Consider the following 20,680-nt stretch of genomic DNA (forward strand, 5'->3'; position numbering starts at 1 on the left):
GATTAAAAATTGTAATCGTTTGACAGCACTAATATATATATATATATATATATACACACACACACACACACACACACATACATACACAGTTGTGCTCATGAGTTTACATACCCTAGCACGCTTTATGATTTCTTGGCCATTTTTCAGAGAATATGAGTGATAACACAAAAACATTTTTTAACTCATGGTTAATATTTGGCTGAAGCCATTTATTACCAATCAACTGTGTTTACTCTTTTTAAATCATAATGGCAACAGAAACTACCCAAATGACCCTGATCAAAAGTTTTCATACCCTGGTGAGTTTGGCGTAATAACATGCACACAAGTTAACACAAAGGGGTTTGAATGGATATTAACCACTTCATTACCGGCCCATAGTCAAATGACGTCCGCAGGAGGGACCTCCGATCCTAGGCGGGGCGTCGTATGACGTCCTGGCTTCCCGGCCGTCTAGGGGCCCGATGCGCGTGCCTGGCAGCCGCAATATCCGCCTGGCACCTGCAATTGCCCGTGAACACAGCAGAACCATGGATCTGTGTGTTTAAACACACACAGATCCTGTCAGGTGAGAGGAGACCGATAGTGTGTTCCCAGTACAGAGGAACACCGATCTGTCTCCTCCCCTTGTGAGTCCCCGCCCCCTACAGTTAGAATCATAAATAACCCCTTGATTGCCCCCTAGTGTTAACCCCTACCCTGCCAGTCACCTTTACACAGTAATAAGTGCATTTTTATAGCACCGATCGCTGTATAAATGTGAATGGTCCCAAAAATGTGTCAAAAGTGTCCGATGTGTCCCCCGCAAAGTCACAGTAAAAAAAAAAAAAAAATCCAACTAAAATTTCAGCCACAACTGCCAGGAAAATTGTTCGGAATGCAAAGAAAAACCCACAAATAGCTTCAGGTGAAATACAGGACTCTCTGAAATCATGTGGTGTAGCTGTTTCAAGATGCACAATAAGGAGGCACTGGAAGAAACATGGGCTGCATTGTTGAGTCGCCAGACAAAAGCCAATACTAATGGCAAATGCCACAAAGTATCCCGCTTATAATACGCCAAAAACAGCACAGAGACAAATCTCAAACCTTCTCGCACAAAGTAATTTGGAGTCATGAGAATAAAATTGAGCTTTTTGGTCACAACCATAAACACTACATTTGGAGAGGAGTCAACAAGGCCTATGATGAAAGGTACACCATTCCTACTGTGAAACACAGAGGTGGATCGCTGATGTTTTGGGGATGTGTGAGCTACAAAGGCACAGGAAATTCGGTCAAAAATTGAAGCAAAGATGAATGCAGTATGTTAACAAAACATACAGGAGGAATATTTACAATCATCAGCCAGAAAGTTGCACATGAGATGTACTTGGACATTCCAACATGACATTGATCCAAAACACAAGGCCTAGTTCATTGGTCATTGGCTACAGCAGAATAAAGTGAAGGTTCTGGAGTGGACCATCTCAGTCTTCTGACCTCAATATCATTGAGCCACTCTGGGGAGATCTAAAAACGTGCAGTTCATGCAATACAGCCCAAGAATTTACAGGAACTGGAGGCTTTTTGCCAAGAGGAATGGGCAGCTTTACCATCTAAGATAAAGTAAAGAGCCTCATCCTCAAATGACTTCAAGCTGTCATTGACGTTAACCACTTAAGACCCGGACCTTTAGGCAGCTAAAGGACCCGGCCAGGTTTTGCGATTCGGCACTGCGTCGCTTTAACAGACAATTGCGCGGTCGTACGACGTGGCTCCCAAACAAAATTGGTGTCCTTTTTTTCCCACAAATAGAGCTTTCTTTTGGTGGTATTTGATCACCTCTGCTTCGGTTTTTATTTTTTGCGCTATAAACAAAAATAGAGCGCCAATTTTGAAAAAAATGCAATATTTTTTACTTTTTGCTTAAATAAATATCCCCCAAAAATATATAAAAAAAACACTTTTATTTCCCTCAGTTTAGGCCGATACGTATTCCACCTATTTTTGGTAAAATCTCGCAATAAGCGTTTATCGGTTGGTTTGCGCAAAATTTATAGCGTTTACAAAATAGGGGATAGTTTTATTGCATTTTTATATAAAACAACATTTTTTTTTACTACTAATGGCTGCGATCAGCGATTTTTTTCGTGACTGCGACATTATGGCGGACACTTCGGACAATTTTGACACATTTTTGGGACCATTGTCATTTTCACAGCAAAAAATGTATTTAAAATGCATGGTTTACTGTGAAAATGACAATTGCAGTTTGGGAGTTAACCACAAGGGGGCGCTGAAGGGGTTATGTATGACCCAATATGCGTTTCTAACTGTAGGGGGGTGTGGCTGTAGGTGTGACGTCATCGATTGTGTATCCCTATAAAAGGGATCACACGATCGATGACGCCGCCACAGTGAAGAACGGGGAAGCTGTGTTTACACACAGCTCTCCCCGTTCTTCAGCTCCGGGGACCGATCGCGGGACTCCAGTGGCGATTGGGTCCCGCAGAGTCGGACCGGGTCGCGGGTGCGTGCCCACGGCTGGGCACTAGCACAGGACGTAACTGTACGTGCATGTGCCCAGCCGTGCCATTCTGCCGACATAAATGTGCAGGAGGCGGTCCTTAAGTGGTTAAAGGGGGCAATACATGGTATTAAGAACTGGGGTATGTAAACGTTTGATCAGGGTCATTTGGGTAGTTTCTGCTGTGATTATGATTTAAAATGAGTAAACACAGTTGATTGATAATAAATAACTTCAGCCAAACACCAACGATGAGTGAAAGAAACGTTTTTGTGTTATCATTCATATTCTCTGAAAAATGGCCAAGAAATTAAATTCTGTCAGGGTATGTAAATTTATGAGCACAACTGTATATATTATTTAAAAATAACTAGACAAGCATAACATTTATGAATGCAGGAGGGGGCAGACAACCAGTCTTACTGCATCTTACCTGGGAAAAGTGATAAGACAGTCATCAATGCACCCACTAATCTATGAACAGGAGAGACGTAGAAAAGGACCTGAAAAAAGACATGGAGATTAAAATGATTGCTTTTTTTTTTTAAAAGAGCATTTACAAACAAATGTATACTTACCTGCTCTGTGCAACATAATTGGAACCGCCCCCTCTCAGGTCCCCTGCTGGTGCTCCTGGCACCCCCCTCCAGGGAGCAACTTTCTAGGGGGCACTTGTGCGGTCTGCACCCCTCTGTCCTCTCATCACTGGCTTTGATTGACAGCAGAGCAATTCAATGGCTCTCGCTGCCTCAGCAAAGCTAGAGGAACCAGGAAGTGAGGGGAGAGAAGAGCTGCAGACGTGCACAGTGATGGATCAAACGAGGGCTCAGGCAAGTACAATTGGGGGGTGTGGAGGATACGGTTACCTCAAGGCAAGGAATGCACATTTTATCCCAGTATTTGAAATATAAAAGGACTGTGTCATCAGACTTTGTGCTTGTGCCAATTGGCAAAATGTAACATGTGTTTGATATCAGTTTGAAACATCAGAATTCACTGCAGCTCCATATTAGACCTGCTTGAAACTGCTTTTTCCATTCCCATTGACTTGTACGAGAAGAGAAGTAATTTTGCTATGATCAAAAGCTTGTAGACACAGGCCCTAAATTATTTCTGTAGACAGTATAACTAAAAAAATGCTTCACATACTCAATTTATGATAGCATAGAATTATAGCTTTAAGTTTAAAAGAGCATTTTTTTTTCTTCCGATGCAACTTCTGTATCAAATAATTTTAAACCTTCCTACCTGTAACTTGTGTTTTTTTTTATCTGCATAATAGAGTAAATATTCATATTCCCGTGTCAGCATGCTACTGTACAGGTTAATGGATGACTGTCTGTAGTCTAAGAACGGATGAGAACTATGAAGAAACTATATATCCCACAATCTAAAGTATAAGGTAGTGATGCCGCTCCAAGCATGTTGGCGTCTCTAATAGCTTCCCTCCCCACTCACAACTTCAGTTTCAGGCTTTGCAATCACCTAGAAAATTTAAGCAAACAGCTAAACGGCTGCACTCCAAACACCACATTTTAATCGTGGGTGAACTTCGGTTCACTGGCAGCGATTGTCTCTCTCCATTGTCTGATATGTTTGACTGCGCTCAGCTGTGCAGATACATCTAATGTATTGTTCAGTGCCTTGTTATGTTTTTATACCGTATATTGTATCTATATTAGAACTATTTTAGCAATATTATATGCTAGGGGACAGCATGCCAATACAGTGAACCAGTTCTATTCTGACTTAACTAAAGCAGGCCACACACGGTCGAATTTCGAACAAATTTTCTTAGTTAATTTTTTTTGTGATCCGATGATGCCACCATTGATTTTCGAAATTCGGCCGACAAAATATTCATGTTGCCGGGAATGTTCGTTTCTCTCCGGGAATATTCTTTTCTTGCGCGTTTTTTTCAACATGTCGGATTTCTCAAATTTGCTTGCCGCACGAAAATCGGCTGTTGCTGCAGCCCACTAACGGTGCGAAATACGAACGAAAATTCTTTCATACGATTTTCGAAAAGAAAATTCTTTCGAAATTCGAACCGTGTATGGCCTCCTTTAGTAAACATTAATGCTGTGTAATTTTTTTTGTTCTCTGTTTTTTCGTGCTGCCCATTTCCCTTTGCACATTTGGTTTAGACTTTAGTCCGATTAGATATGGGAGGAGTTTCTCTGGGTTGTCTATACCCAAATTAGTTTTATCTCACTATAAATATTTTCAGTCTGATTATGGTCACCAGCTATGATTAAGCATCTATATTGATGTGAAACGCGTTAGCCCATCTGTACCTTCCATCACCATGATGCAACAGATTTTGCATTTTCTACACTGTTTTGTCATGAATAAAAGGTGTTATTCGGAGTGCAGCCGTTCAGTTGTTTTCTTAAATTTCCTATATATCCCACAATCCTTGGATCTCTCAGTCTAGCACTGGTGCAGGTGAAAGCTGCATAGTAATTAGATCTGACAGAACAATGAAGGAAAGACATGTATTTGATCACATTAGCACTCATACATTTGTGATGCAACGCAGGGGAAATGGGTCATGGATTGGATGCTGCATGACCAAGAACAAGAAGTTGCCTGTCTTTGTATTGAATAGGGACAAGCTAGGTGAGTGGACATAGGGGAATCGATCAGTCGTGACACTACAAAAACAGCAGCCATCACAGTCACCTAGTTGGTAAAGTTGAATAAAGACAACAGTCCAACCTGTGTGTGTGTGTGTGTGTAAGTTTTACATTTCTCATTGGATGAGATACAAGCTTTGAGGCTTTGGGAGTAATTACAGAAACAAAGAACAAGCAATATATTACTACTTTGCACAAAGTTGATGATTCACTGTGGAGCCTACAGTGTTACAATAGAGTTTCAATGTAAAAAGCACAGCATACTGTAAATAAGCAAAAGTAAATTTAAACTAGATTTTTGACGCATGCATATTCAGGGCACCTGTAAATTAAAGTACGGTACTTACTTTTTTCTCAAGCAGTATCAGTTTAAACAAAATTAAAACCTGTTTGGAAACATAAAATCTGATTATAATAAACTACACATGGTTTATATAGAGAAATGTAGATTGAGCTTTCAGAAACTGTTAAGTACATCATGCATAAGGCTGTGAGGACTCCTAGTTGAATATTGTATCGTAGGAAATGAAAGGCTAGTTACCACTAGCCTTTTCTTACCACATATACCCAACCACATATACCTAATGCTCCCACAAATTTGGATTTCATCTGTCAGAAATAGGTTCACCAGCTATGCAGTGTAAAGGTTCATGCCGATTAGACAAACTGAATGGATTCTTTATGAAATCCTTAAAGTTTCATTAAACAATATCCCTATTCTTCAAAAAATAATTTACACACATCCACTAATTAAGGGTCCAGTAATCAATCCTTCATTAAATAATTTTACTGTATTTTTCTGCCTCCCTGTTATGACCTCTAATCTTCCAAACCGCTCTTTCTCCATCAATTCTGTTTGTTTGGAACAAGCAGTGCCCGTTGGTTGTGGTCCTGTACACTGCTTTACGCAAACTATACCATAGACTAAAATCCCTAGTCCATCTTGGGAGCGAGCTAGAGATGGTGGAATATGAACGTAGCCACCCTCTAACAGAAAATGGGATCACAGCAGCGAAAAAAAAAAAAATGAATTTGGAGATTTAGAGGAGACTTTTTTTGGAGTTAAACTATAACTAAAGGCCAAACCTATTTTAGTTTTGGATAAAGGAGAGGGGAAATAGAATTACTGTCAGTTTTTAATGCTGTCTGCACCCAGTTAAGGAGATTCACCCTCGTCATTTGCCCTGTTTACCGTTATCATTGAAATTCATAATAAAAACACAAATTTTGGGCTGTCCCCAGAAAAGTAATAGAGGGGAAATCTCCAATGAAAACACTAGTTCTGGTGATCTGGGGGTCCCCGAGAGATTTCCTTACTTAGCAGGGACTTCCTTTCACTTCCTGTTTGGCTATGAGGCAAGAATTGAAGGGAAATCTCCCCAATGGGACAAGGATGGGAAAAATAATCCGTACAGAAGTTTTAACCCTCCCTTACTCTATCCAAAATGAAAAGTTGTGCCTATAGTTCTACTTTGGGAATACATACTTGAAAAGATTTTTAGTTTTTTTAAACCAACATTTAGAGTCACCAACATTGGTGGATAATTGGTACATTATGCTGGTAAAACAAATCTTGCCAGAAATTAAAACCTGTGCGTGGGCTATCGGACTTAATGCACCCATTGCCCAAAAGGTTTAAGGGGCAGTGACTTTTACAAAAAAAAAAAGTAAAAATCTGTAGCAGTTCATATTGTTAGAGATAAATAAAAAGACTTGAAGAAAAAAGTATGTAGGTGAATGAATGACTTCCTCTTGAGCAACAGTCGTTTACAATCCCATCAAAATTGTAGATTAAAAGAGTTAGCATATATAGGGAGAAGGAAACATATATAGGGATTTTTAATGTGAGGTATGTTGCTCTTGGTATCAAAGGTAGGCGCACAAAACACAAGGTTTTTTAGTAGTATCAAAAATAGTTTAATTATATAAATATAACATTTCATAAAATTATTCACATAATGAAATGTACATGATCAAGACCACATTTTCATGAATCATAAACAAAAAAGAAGAAATTAGAGGAAAAGTAGATGCGAATTTGCCAACTAGTTTCGCACTGGTGTGCTTCGTCAGGGCTTGCATAATATTCCTGTTTCTTTATTACATGTAGTGGTCTGTGTATGACATAGAGATTCGTCATTAATACAGGTACAATATAACAATTCAATTTATTTGATTTTGTAAGTAAATATGAATACAAAAGAAGTATATTGCGCTTACCACTTCCGTTAAAAAGCTCAAAAAACCAAGCAGGAAAGAAACTGCCCAAGTATCAACAAGGGAGAACCCGATGCAATCAGGAAGTAGACTGATACACTTCTAATCAGTGGAAGCCAGATCCACTTGATTTCGACAGGTGCGGACAATAAGATGTTTGTGAGGAGTTCACCACAAGCAAGGAGGAAGAACTATAGATGTCTGTGTATTGTATCTATATTCCTCCTAAAGAGGGGGGAGAAAAATAAAATAAAAAGTATATATCTATATAGAATAACATGATATCACTAAAGTGAGGTAATTGTCAACTGCTATATAAAAATATAGCGGTTGTAACAAATTCATTAAGTAGATAAATAGATAAATCATATTTGATACTATCATTATAATGATGTGTTTATTGATTTATGTACCTACACTTAAGTATCATAAAATATACTTAATAGGTATGTTACCTCGATGGCGGTGAGGTTTAGATTAGTACTGCCGGTAAGGCCCAACAGACACAGACATCTATATTTCTTCCTCCTTGCTTGTGGTGAACTCCTCACAAACATCTTATTGTCCGCACCTGTCGAAATCAAGTGGATCTGGCTTCCACTGATTAGAAGTGTATCAGTCTACTTCCTGATTGCATCGGGTTCTCCCTTGTTGATACTTAGGCAGTTTCTTTCCTGCTTAGTTTTTTGAGCTTTTTAACGGAAGTGGTAAACGCAATATACTTCTTTTGTATTCATATTTACTTACAAAATCAAATAAATTGAATTGTTATATTGTACCTGTATTAATGACGAATCTCTATGTCATACACAGACCACTACATGTAATAAAGAAACAGGAATATTATGCAAGCCCTGACGAAGCACACCAGTGCGAAACTAGTTGGCAAATTCGCATCTACTTTTCCTCTAATTTCTTCTTTTTTGTTTATGATTCATGAAAATGTGGTCTTGATCATGTACATTTCATTATGTGAATAATTTTATGAAATGTTATATTTATATAATTAAACTATTTTTGATACTACTAAAAAACCTTGTGTTTTGTGCGCCTACCTTTGATACCAAGAGCAACATACCTCACATTAAAAATCCCTATATTTGGAGAGGAACCTGTTTCCTTCTCCCTATATATGCTAACTCTTTTAATCTACAAATAAAAAGACTTGTTTTGTATGCAATAGCATCAGTGATCGATTTGTATGCCACTTGAGCTACCAAACAAGCGTAGGTTTTGATACGTTAGTTGATGCTGCTGTTCTATTCATATGCAAATAGAAACGTAAAAGTTGCAGAAGGCTCAAAGGCTTTTTAGGTGAGACTTTCTGCAGCACCAGGTAGGGGGAAGGAGGACAGAGGAGACCCAGACACAGGAGAGCAGGGCCAAACTGACCACGGGGTCAGGGCTTAGCAGCCATGATACACCGTGGTCAGTTTATAGGGGGGGGGCAGAAACTGGCAGGCTCAACCAGGTATTAATTTACCAGGTTGGTAATCAAACGCTTTAATACACCTACTGAGAGAAACATGTGGGCTTCCATTTCTGACCTTCTGAAAATGCCTGGTTGTTTGACTTTTATACTTTAAAAGTGTATTTTCACTTTTGCAGTCACATTTGAGAAAATACCACGTTACTATAAATGTGTTGCGTTTCCATTCACAAAGCATACCTAAAAAAATTGGGGGAAAAAAATACTTTAGGATGGGTCAGTGGCAGCCTACAAATTTCCCCCAGCACACATTTCCTTAAAAAAAATATGCCAATCCCTTCCAATGGTAAACATTGTTCAACTGCATGGCCTTATACATAATGATGCCTCACCTTATGCCTAAACTGAAGTACCAGGTCCCGTGGAGATAGGCCTACAAATAAGAAATTAAATTATTATAAAATTAAATCATCTTTACTCCAGACAGTAATTTCATTTTTGGTATGTAGTCTCAGCACTGTATTTGAAATCAATTAAAAAGTAATATTAGATCCTCTTTTTTAAGCACTTTCAGCAGAAGAATGAATCACTTACTGAATTTGCCCCCCCCCCCCCCCCCCCCCCCAGGTTTTCTGTTTCAGGGTGGCCCTTTTCTCTTGCAGCGGTCCTATGGAGCCACCCTTGCATCAGGTTCTGAGGGCTGTACCTCCCTACACTGTGTGCAACAATAGAAACACACAACCCTGTAGCCTAGGGATGGCAGGGCACTTCCTTGCTCCTCCCCTCTCCAAGCTAACAGACCGATTACTGGCACTTCCGTGTTTACATGTGACCAGCTGTGATTGGACACAGCACATCACATGGTTAAAGAGCTGCTTTATCGGCTCTTAACAAAGATCGAGGTCCTGCCATGTCCTAGCAACACAGCACGGCTGCAAACGCCGCGCTGCGTGCCCTCGCAGTCATTTGACGGTGGACAAGCTTAAAGCAGAGTTCTGCCTCCTCCAAACAATTAAAGTCAGCAGCTACACACATACAGTGCCTGCTGACTTTTAATATATTAGGACACTTACCTGTCCTGGAATCCAGCGATTTGAATTTGGTTGGTTGCTGATTGGTCAGTAAGTTTGAGCCTGGATATTCCATGTTTTTGTATGTATATGCGCCCTTTCCAGCGCTCCTTATTGTATAGACCAGTCATAGGTAAGGACAGTGACTTTTGTTTGTTGTATTTATGTCATTGTGGTCAGGCAGCGCACTGGCACTTTTGCTTCCATGTGCTGAGTGTGCAGTGTGCTCCTGCCCCTTTAATGAGGGCTGGGCTACCTCCAGTCACCTGCCCCTTATCTATCCATCAGCAGTCATGTGCTCCTACTGAGTAGAATTAAAATGCAATGTTATAGTTAGGACTGCAGTATACAGAGCGCCTTGACGGGGCCTGCAGCTTACACATGCATTTGCAAATGCGTGCAACTAAACCTCTGTTTTTAACACACACTGTTAAGACAGGTGAATTTGGTTGGTTGCCAATTGGTCGGTAAGTTCGAGCCTGGATATTCCATGTTTTTGCTGGAACCCAGCGATAGCGGCACCCTAATGCCCCTGCTGTATTAAGGTAAACCTTTTATTAACCATTACCATACCTTCTATGACTGTCACAAGTGATGCAAAAAATAACCACACTATTCACAGGTATTTAAATTATGGTGCATGGCCACTCTTGTACGACTTATTTTATACAGTTATTGGATTGCGAAAAAATGCAGTAGAAAATAATCATTAACTTTATAGTATGATTTACAGAGACAGCAGAAAAGGGTGTGGCAGTTAACATTCCTTCACTTATTAGAACTAAGAGTTATAAACATTTATGAGTAACATATTTGCTTATATAAGCTGCCTAGGGTTAGAGAAATGCCTTATTTCAAAGTATAAAGATGATAATTTAAAAACCCTAAAAAATGCCATAACAATATCAAAAATGCCAAAACTACGCTCAGCTCAAGTCTTGTTGAAGAGCTGTCAAAAAACGATTTTGTGTGGACTGAGCGGTGTCAGCTCTGTCCAGTATCTTCTGCTGAAGTACTGAACCAGCGTTACAACAAAAAGGGTAATTATCCTGCAATAAGAAAACTAAAGTCGGCCATAGACAAATCGATATTCTGCCAGTTCAGCAGGAACCAGCCGAATTATGATCCAGCTATGGGCAGGCTGGTTGTACTGAAGTCGCTTTATGGATCGACATTGGTACAGCCAGCCTGTCTGTTTTTTTAGTACGATTGCTGCCACTGTCTCAATCAACTTGGGTACATTCAGCCTGCCCATACATGGTTTGAATCTTCAGCAGGAATCAGCCAAGTGTCCAACCGTCTATGGCCAGCTAAAGAAGGCTCTGTGTGATAATAGAGCTCTGAAGTTCTAAAAAGATGAACAGTTTTTTTGCACTTATCAAACTGATATAGCAAAATGCTTCCCATGGTATAAAACAAAAAGTGGTATATTAAACATATAAGCAAAGTCCTCAGTTTTGTAGCAAGCAATGCAGAGTAACCAAGGAATAGAAAGGAGCAAGGCCTGTTTCCAAGATATGGCATTGTCCAACTGCACCCTAACTGGGTGTCCTTGCAGAAGTGTTGCAGAGCCATCCTTATTGCTCTGAACGCCAGAATTCTGTTGGGAAGCAGGGCTTCCATCAATGACCATGTTCCCTGGACTGTGAGGGACTGGAACACTACTCACTAGCTTCAAAGGCTGGCATCTTATTACTTTCCAGTGATAAGACTTTTCAATTGTTAAAACCTGGACTGGAAATCCATCAAGCTAGGGAATTCCTTACTTTGCTGTACAGGAAGATAGATAGGTCATGAGAAGCAGCATGCTTGTTCATGGTCAGCAAGATACTGTGCTGGAGAGGTCTCAAATAAAATTGGGGCGAATAAAACAGCTTTAAAAAGGAGGCTACCATGAGGCCCAGAACGGTCACGGAGAATCTCCTCATAGGATATCTTTTTGATCTAATTTCCTGAGCACAAGCTCTGACCGGCAGCATTTTCTTCTATTGAAGGAAAGCCTTTACTTGGGATGTTTCCAGGATCAGATCCAGGTTTTCTAGATGAAGGGAAGGCTAAAGGGCAGATGCTTGAAAATTGATCACCAAACTGAAAACTTGGAGCATCTGAATTGTCCTGTGGACATTGTCAGATAGCTGGAAAGAAAATGAATCCTTCAGGAGGGAGGTCCATGCCGATAACCTGTGACCTGGATCCACTGAGTTCTTAGAAGGGCAAGAAAAGATGCTAGGATTTTGGGAAATACCCCAGGAGCAGAGGAAAGGCCAAATGCCAGTGCGTCAAACTGGAAATGGCGGTCCTGCACTGCAAAGCGCAGAACACACTGATATAGTGGATACATGGGAATATGCAGATAGGCATCTTGGATGTCTATGGATTTTGAGAGCCAGAATATGAAAAACACTACTGTTGGGAATTTGTACCATGAACAGGTTTGAATATAATTTTTTAAACCATGTTGTGGGGGTATAGACACATCTACTGGCTGAGACAAGAAATGGTTCAGAGCATTTTGCAAATGTGACTGTACTGATTTTGGTTGATTTGAGAGAAGAAAGCAGCGAGTTTTAAAATCTATTTTGCAGCCCTTTGAAAACACAAATTGAACCCACAGGGATGTCTGATCCAGAGGGAAGCAAACGATGTGGCCTAAGTCCTACGCTGAAAGGAAGAGTGGAACTAAAGTTTCAAGTTGAAGCCTGGTTAGAGCAATGGGGTGCTCTGCATCTTAACCACTTAAGGACCGCCTCCTGCACATTTCCGTCGGCACATTTTGTTTGGGAGCTACGTCGCACGACCGCGCAATTGTCAGTTAAAGCGACGCAGTGCCGAATCGCAAAAACTGTCCAGGTCCTTTTTCTGCCTAAGGGTCCGGGTCTTAAGTGGTTAAAGAGGTAGAGGCTTTCGCTGTGGAAGTAGAACCTTACCTCTTATAACATCTTAAAAATATGTCATCTGTCTCACCAAAAAGATGTATATAGCATCCTTCCTTTAAAGTACTAAGATGAGCTCCTGTACTGGAAGCACGATTACAGGCTGTCCCCATGGTGTGGGGTCCAGGTACAGCTCCCAAGGTTTTACAGCGAATGCACTGCTTCTATTATGATCTTAAAAGAAGTGAAAAGTTGATTGCAGAGTTGACTGTAGAATCCAAAGATAAAATAAGCAAGTTAAGTGCAATTTCTTGGTAAAAGAAGAGATCCATCACCTTAGGAACACCTGAAGGTACAAGCCTATAACCCAGGGTCTATGAACACTCCTTTTTCCTGTAATGTACTAATCGTGCAATGTTTCGCTGCATGCATGCAACCTTCTGCCCTCTCTGCCATTCACAGAACTAGTATTACTACATTCCCATAATGCATTGCTTTCTGCTAATGGGCTGGGGAATTCCTGTCATTCAAATTGCTCCATGTCCCAAACACAAAATTCAGATGCACACTGAATGCATTGTGGAAATGTACATGGCAGAGAGAACAGCGGGGGGCAGGCACACAGCACACTTTCTCTGCAGTTGGCTCTTTCAGCACCGGTAGACAGATGCTCAGGACAGTATTCGGTGGCTGTGAGGAGGCACAGCAGGAATGTTTTTTAGCAGAAGCAGCAGCTTGCAAGTATGTGATACACAAATTAACATGCAATTAATGTGTTTGGTGCTGTAAAAAACTAAAAACTTTAAGCAGACATCTGCAGTGGTGAAACAGAACAACTTACCTAGAAATAATTGTGATCCTTCTAAAGTACTCCCTGCAAATGAGTTATTCATATGTTCATACAGCTCCTAAAACGATAAATAATTTTAGAGCATGACATGTGGTAAATAGATAAGTAAATACCAGTATTAATTATAAGAGTTGATAATTCCTGGTCATTCCCCATCCCTGTTTCTCTCAGAGCTGCGGTACCAATTAAAGCGGCAGATCACCCCCTCCCCACCCCTAGTTTTTGTATATACATTTTTTTTCTTACCTTAGTAGTAAAAGGTTAACTTCCGTCCCAGCCTTGTCCGCAAGAAAGGTACATAATTTCCCCTTCTTGCTCTGCCCCTCTTCCCCCCCTGCTGCCTTCTGGGACCTTTGTGTGTCCCAGAAGACCGTGGGGCCATTCATAAAGCGCCACAACTCGCGCATGCGCAGTAGAAAACCGACCTAAAAGGCTCCACTGCCAGTTTCCCTTAGTTACAATGGCGGCGCATGCACCCGATCCGATGGATGGAGCGGCCTCGGGGGTCCGACATCGCGGGATACCTGAACAGGTAAGTGTTTTTTTTTTAAAAGTCAGCAGCTACAGTGTTTGTAGCTGCTGACTTTAAAAAAAAAAATTTTTTGGAGGGTTGAACTCTTTAAAGCAAAAGATCTAGGCCAGATCAGCTTCCCATCACGCAACACCAATTTTGCTATTGCAATTGTGAATAGTGATATTTCATATGATATAATTACAATTTGGAAAATTACAGGTCTATTTTCTCAATTGTTGCAGGTAATTGAAAAAACCATGGTGGAGAAAAATGGTGTGCTGTTTTTGCAGCCAAGACAAGGCAGGCAGTTTTGAAGGATTTAGGGTTTCAGTTTATAGACCATCCACTCTATTCACCAGATCTTGCTCCATCCAACCATTACCCATTTGCTAACTTTAAGAAGACACTAAAAGTACAGACATTTTCAATGGATTCAGAGGTCATAGTAGCAACAGAGCAGTTTTTCACAGAGAAAATTAATTTTTTCTTTTGAAGGGTTAAAGAAAATGGAGAGACGATGTGCCAAGTGTGTTTAACTTAGAGGAAAATACGTAAAATAGCAGGCAAGTTTCATTGCCTAGCTCATTTCCTTCGTGGTCAGGCCAAGAACTTTTCACCCCCCACTCCCTCCCTCATGTTGCAGCTTACCAGTCCATAGATGTGGTAATTGCATTAAATTTCATTTTTTAGGCTAAGAACATTTTCAGCAAGTACAGAAACACCTATTGATCTTGCCAGAAATGCAGTTTGTCACTTTCTGTGAGCTGAAAAGACAATATAAACAAAATTATCTTTCACTTATAAATCACTAGACATCATCAGCGTAGGGGTGGCAGAGGGATAGGGACCTAGATGTGATGCTCAACTGCAGTGGAGAAATGTTAGGTTAGCAACCGGATTATTTGGTCTTGCCTGAATGGGCTGAATAATAGAATTAACTGACCAGAATTTTGTATCTTGGCAACCTAGGCAGTCCTTTTACAAGCATGTTAACAGTCTATTTTCAGTTTTTGCATGATGTCACCATTGAGCAGCACACAATCAATGGGGATATCAATGGTCAACGTGGAAAGAAAAAGGTGTCTTTAAAATGTACTTAAAATATATTTGTACCATGGCTTTATCTTTCTCATTTCCTTCATGTATTTCCAAATCCTTCTCCAGCCCTTTTCCCCATCTGTATGCCTTTCAAAATATAGGAGGCCAAATCAACTTACTAAACACTTATAGGCAACATCCAGTGAATCAAATGACATTTTAAACTTTGGCTGTTTGCCATTTACACACAAAGAAAAAAGAAAAAAACTGTTTAAAAACAAGAACATGCGACACTTGGGAAACGTTTCTGTAGTATGTGTGTTATATACCTTTAGAATTGATATCTGTGAAAAATCCTTCTCTTCAAAATAGGCATGAGTAATTAACTGAAGTTTGGCTTGAAGTAACCCATACAATGGCTGCAAAGGAAAAAAAAATATATATATATATATATATATATATATAAGCAAAACAATTATATTATATTAACTCTATGCAAGTAAAATGATCAGCCAAAGGGGTATAACAGCCTTGATTTATTTTTTATTTTAACACAATATACTGCATTTTGTCGAATTAAACAAAGAAACATTCAAAATGAACAGCCTTGGAGCATTTTATTGCAGGTCAAACATTAATGACTGTCTTTTGTTTGACTTGCTTCTATCGACATGCTTTCTACAGTTTTGTTCCTGGCTTTTTTGCAATATATTGGGAAGCAATGTTAACAGGATTCGAGTTGAGCAATAAACAGTAGTGGAAGGCTTAGAAAATGAAAAATCCTGGATGATGCATGTGGATGGATGAATAAATATGTATATATAAAATCAGGAATACAGAAATCATGGGGAACCAGTGGGAATTTTTGAGGACTCATTGGGTTTAAAAGCCATCTCCAAAACCAAGCAGTCATAGTACATCTGTTTCCCTTCTGTACCTTGCCATGTGCCACAACAAAAACCCAGGGTTCTTTAATGGGTGGCCCACCCCCTCCAAAATGCTAAAGAAAAGGGTTCTTTAAACAACCAGGATGTTTGACAACCTCCAAAAATTAGGAATCAGAGCTTAAACTTCTACCAAATAAGGTCAATAAATTTGAATGGTTTTAAGGTGTATTGACTTCCTGCCTACATAGATTTGTCCAGCCTTAGACTAAACAGTGTAAATTAGTAAATCTAGACAGATCTCTGGCAATATAAATCCTTAATATTTTCCAGCATATGAGAGCCTCAATCCTTCCTCATTGTGGAATAAGAGCACAACTTATAAACTCCAGTTCATCGCTAGAAAATTCTGCCATCAGGTGTGACTGTAGTAGCAATGTATATGCGCTGCCTCTCAATCTGAACTCTTCCAGAATTTTGCCATGCACCACTGACAAATCCAAGTATACAGTAAGCTGCTGCTCACCTGTGTCAGGTATCCATATTTGCAAGTGTGGTGCAATGGATACTCCTGTGATCTTCAACACATGTAAATTAATGATTATAGCCGACACCCGCTGCAGCTCTTGCGATACATGATATAAAATAGAATCCTCCAGGTTCACACGTATCGACCCTCAGTGGGTCTTAACCATAACCAATGATATGATTAAGACCCACCGAGGGTTGATATGCGTGAGCCTGGAGGAGTCCATGTTGTATTTCCTCAAGTAAATAAACCATCGCGAGAGCTACAGCGGGTCCCGGCTATATTCATTCACCATCGACAGATTGCCTGCACACATACTGTTCACTCCATAGTGTTCATTCTTTTTTTCACCAGTATTCACATTCCAACCTTACATTTTATATCACTACATACTCCATGCACCAATTTCCCAATTGTTCAAAGCTGCTTCTATCATAGACGTTATACCATATGCTTGGGCAGTTCTTCCCTGACTGTCCACCGGACATTCGCTGGAACCTCTTCTTCTACAGAACAGATCATACCAAGTTCTCCCCCCTCTTTCCATACTATGTTCCCTCTCAGCTCTCTCCATGCCATCCACACCCCATTCTTTGCCAGCTCTCCACTTACTATTCAAACTACATTTTTCAGAAGTCCCTGGTCTACACTACATTCTTTGGGAGTTCTCCCTCAAGGTACACTACATTCTTCCAACATTAGATTGCCTGGAAGACCCCACCCCCCCAATCGCTTCATCTAAACTATCTGGCTGCTGCATATTTTTATTTCTTGTTGTAGAGTCTCTTGTCTTTTGTACTCCGCAACACTGCCCCACTCTCTCTGGCTGTGCTATGACTGGCCTTTTCCAAGTGGCCCCACCCCTTGTCAAAAGAGAGTCGAGATGATTGGTACAAACAGCTGCACTGCCACTTCACACATCCATAGTCTAGCAAAAATGCAGGAATGCCTTATCCACAACCATTGCATACAGCATTGCACCTCTGTAATTCTGCCAAGTTTCTCCTGTCTAATTTCTGCATTACAAGAATGTCTAAAATATAAAATTCCCACACTAAAGCTGGTCATTTATACACTGCAAGATTTCTCTTACAGTGCATCTGTTGATTACCCCATCCATGCTAATCAGGAGTCTCTCTTGCTGGTTGTTGTATTCTGACAGCTGGCATTATAACGTTCTGCTCCTTCTCAATAAGATTCCACTCTAACCCCCAGCCATGATCAGTTCACATTTTGTCTCCCTCCACAACCAGCAGATTCTACTCTTCTCTCCAACACCCCCCCCCCCCCCTTCACCCCAATATGACCGCCTCCTGCTTTGCTTCCCCTAGTCCTGATCACCTCCTATTCTGCCTGTCTCCTTTCCCCATTGTCTTCCACCATCTACATGATCGCACTCTCCTGAATCTAAGCCAAAACCCGCTCCAAAACCATATACTTTATGAAGGGACCACAACTATTAGAAATATAGGTCCACTAAAGTCATTGTTGTGCTTTAGGATTTGAGAGTTTCCAAACCAGTAATCGGCAAATAAATAAAAAATGCCCTCCACACAGGGTTTAGCCTCTCCATAACAGTCAATCCTGAGATCAGTTCAAAATGCTTTCTACGAATCCTGACCTTACAGTGGAATCTTGGATTACGAGCATAATCCGTTCCAGGAGAATGCGTGCAATCCAAAGCAAATCGCATATCAAAGCAAGTTTCCCCATAGAAGTCAATGGAAACTAAGATAATTTGTTTCGCATTGACTTCTATGGCATGCAATACCGCATGAGGCCTGAGGTGGGGGGCACCAGAGAGCCTCCAATACTTGGGACAGAGCGACTGATCTCAGAAACACCTGGGAACGAAGTGTTTCAGAGCATTCCTAAGTGATTCCAAATATTTCCAAACCATTCCGAGTGTCACTGGTGCACCCGCACCTCTGGCCAAATGAGGAATTGCATGCCCATAGCTTAAATGCGGCTCATTTTGCGTGACACCTGCAAACTAAGTCAGAATGAAAACAAAAAAAAACAAAAAAAAAACAGTTGCTCGTCTTTCAAAACGCTTGTTAACCGAGTTACTCATAAATCAAGGTTCCACTGTAGTCTTGTTTAGATTGCAGCTACTGCACCAGCAGTCTATAGACTGAGGATGTAAGTTATTAAAAGACTCACACTGTCTAGCAATACAGCCCCTCCCGCTGATGCTTTAATATGGATGAATCACTTTATGTATCCTGTGGAAGCATAAAACCAACGTCTTACCAGCTGACTCAAAACACAAACACTTTTCTGTACAGTTTCCCGGGTAACATCTGCTTGACGTACTTTCAAAGCCTGCAAAACAAATTATATTTCAATTGGAAAATACTTTTCAGAATAAAATGCTTTAAAAAGACTAGAAGCTCAATAAAAAGAAAAAATACACATATATTTTATATTTATAAAATAAATGGCAATAAAGTGGTTTTATAAATAATAATCGCTCTAAAAGAAAAGAAAAGAAAAAAAGTTTGTACAGGTCGGACACTTAAAGCAATTGTAAAGCCTCAAGGTTTCCTATCTTCATGCATTCTACGCATAAAAGTGAAAAAAAAAAAAAAACCTGTGTGCAGCAGCCCCCTCAGCCCTCCCTAATACTTACTTGGACTCCATCTCAATCCAGCGATGTACTGAGCCTTGGCTCTCAGGGGACTATGACTCCTCATCAGCTGAGACAGCCAGTAAGCCAATGAGGAGGGAGAGGGGGCAGAGCTATGCCACGGCTCTGTGTAGATGGACACACACAGCAGTGGCTTGGGAGCGAGCCTGCTTGGGTGCCCCCAGAGAAAGCTGCTCGTTTTGGGGGCAGGAGGGGAAAAGACTGCCGAGCGGGGGACCCAAGAAGAGGAAGATTGGGGCTGTTCTGAGAAAAAACACTGCACAAAGCAGGTAACTATAACATGTTTGCCATTTTAAAAAATAAAAAGTTGCCTTTAATATCACTTCAAATGTTCTCTTATGATAGTCATCCTGGCCACAGCTCTAATGAGAATTAGTTACTGTGGCAGAATTTACCTCATCTAAATAAGCCTTTATATAAGCTATAAGGCCTGGTTCTACTGTCTGTCTTGCAGAAAAAAAAAACAGCAAAAAACGCATCAAAAAACACAAACACTGCATTTTTTAAACATTTTTGATGTTTGAAATCTACGGTACCAAAAACACACCTAATCCTTTACAAAAAACGTACAGGTGGAAAACACATTGATGTGAACGCGACCCATAAGAAACCACATTAAATGGACTGTAGTGCGTTTCTGCAAAACTGAAAATGCCCAGAAAAATGCATAGATGTGAACCAGGCCTTAAAGTGTCACTAAAGGAAATTCTATGTTTTTTCACCTTAATGCATAGATTGCATTAAGGTGAAAAAAAGATTTCTTTACAACTCCTTTAAAAGGGGTTGTAAAAGGATATAAAAAAACGGGAAGCACTCTCCCAAGGGGGTTACCTCGCGGGCGCGCTCCCGTCTCATACACTCGGCTTCCATAAACGCAGAGTGTATGTCTCGGTCCCGCCCCCCGGCGGCTGCGTCATTGTATTTGATTGACAGCAGCGGGAGCCAATGGCTGCGCTGCCATCAATCTATTCAAACAACGCAGATAAGCAGTGGAGAAGAGGACGCAGGTGAACGGGCTCAGGTAAGTAAAACGAGGGGGCTGGGGCCCGTCATTGCCAGGTTTTTTGTCACCTTAATGCATATGATGCATTAAGGTGACAAAACAGGAACCTTTACAACCCCTTTAATATGCATTTTTGTTTTGTCTGTAGGCTCAGGCCCTTGGAAAACAAACAATCTGAAATTAGGGGACATACATTAAAAATGATAAAAAAAAAAAAACATAAGGGGAATACCTTTGCTTCAATCTGTCTGTAACAAGAGACGCCATAAACGGTCTTCCGTTCCCCACTTCTAGGTGGGAGGTGAAAAAACACAGTGTCTACAAAGAGCAAAAACAAACATTTACTAGATTTAAAATGTTTTAAACTTTGAAAAAACAAACACGTGATGGGTTATTCAGGTTCAATCAATGTATCTGAACTAAATTTTCTTTAATTGTCCCACCAAATGTGTCCCTTTAAGGGGATTTCCATCCA

General features: G+C 40.4%; 1 protein-coding gene across 1 annotated transcript in view; it reads right to left on the reverse strand.

The window, feature by feature from the left end:
- Positions 1-20,680, reverse strand: part of AVL9 (AVL9 cell migration associated) — a 97,591-nt gene that overhangs the window by 33,691 nt on the left and 43,220 nt on the right. Inside the window, exons 4-10 of the mRNA XM_040353262.1 lie at positions 20,438-20,523; positions 18,806-18,877; positions 15,469-15,558; positions 13,579-13,645; positions 9,187-9,227; positions 5,496-5,534; positions 2,943-3,012 (exon numbers count right to left, since the gene is read on the reverse strand). Coding sequence (XP_040209196.1) covers positions 2,943-3,012; positions 5,496-5,534; positions 9,187-9,227; positions 13,579-13,645; positions 15,469-15,558; positions 18,806-18,877; positions 20,438-20,523 — 465 coding nt within the window. The remainder of the gene's footprint in view (positions 1-2,942; positions 3,013-5,495; positions 5,535-9,186; positions 9,228-13,578; positions 13,646-15,468; positions 15,559-18,805; positions 18,878-20,437; positions 20,524-20,680) is intronic.

Source organism: Rana temporaria, chromosome 5, assembly GCF_905171775.1.
Source record: "Rana temporaria chromosome 5, aRanTem1.1, whole genome shotgun sequence".
Classification (NCBI taxonomy): Eukaryota; Metazoa; Chordata; class Amphibia; order Anura; family Ranidae; genus Rana; species Rana temporaria.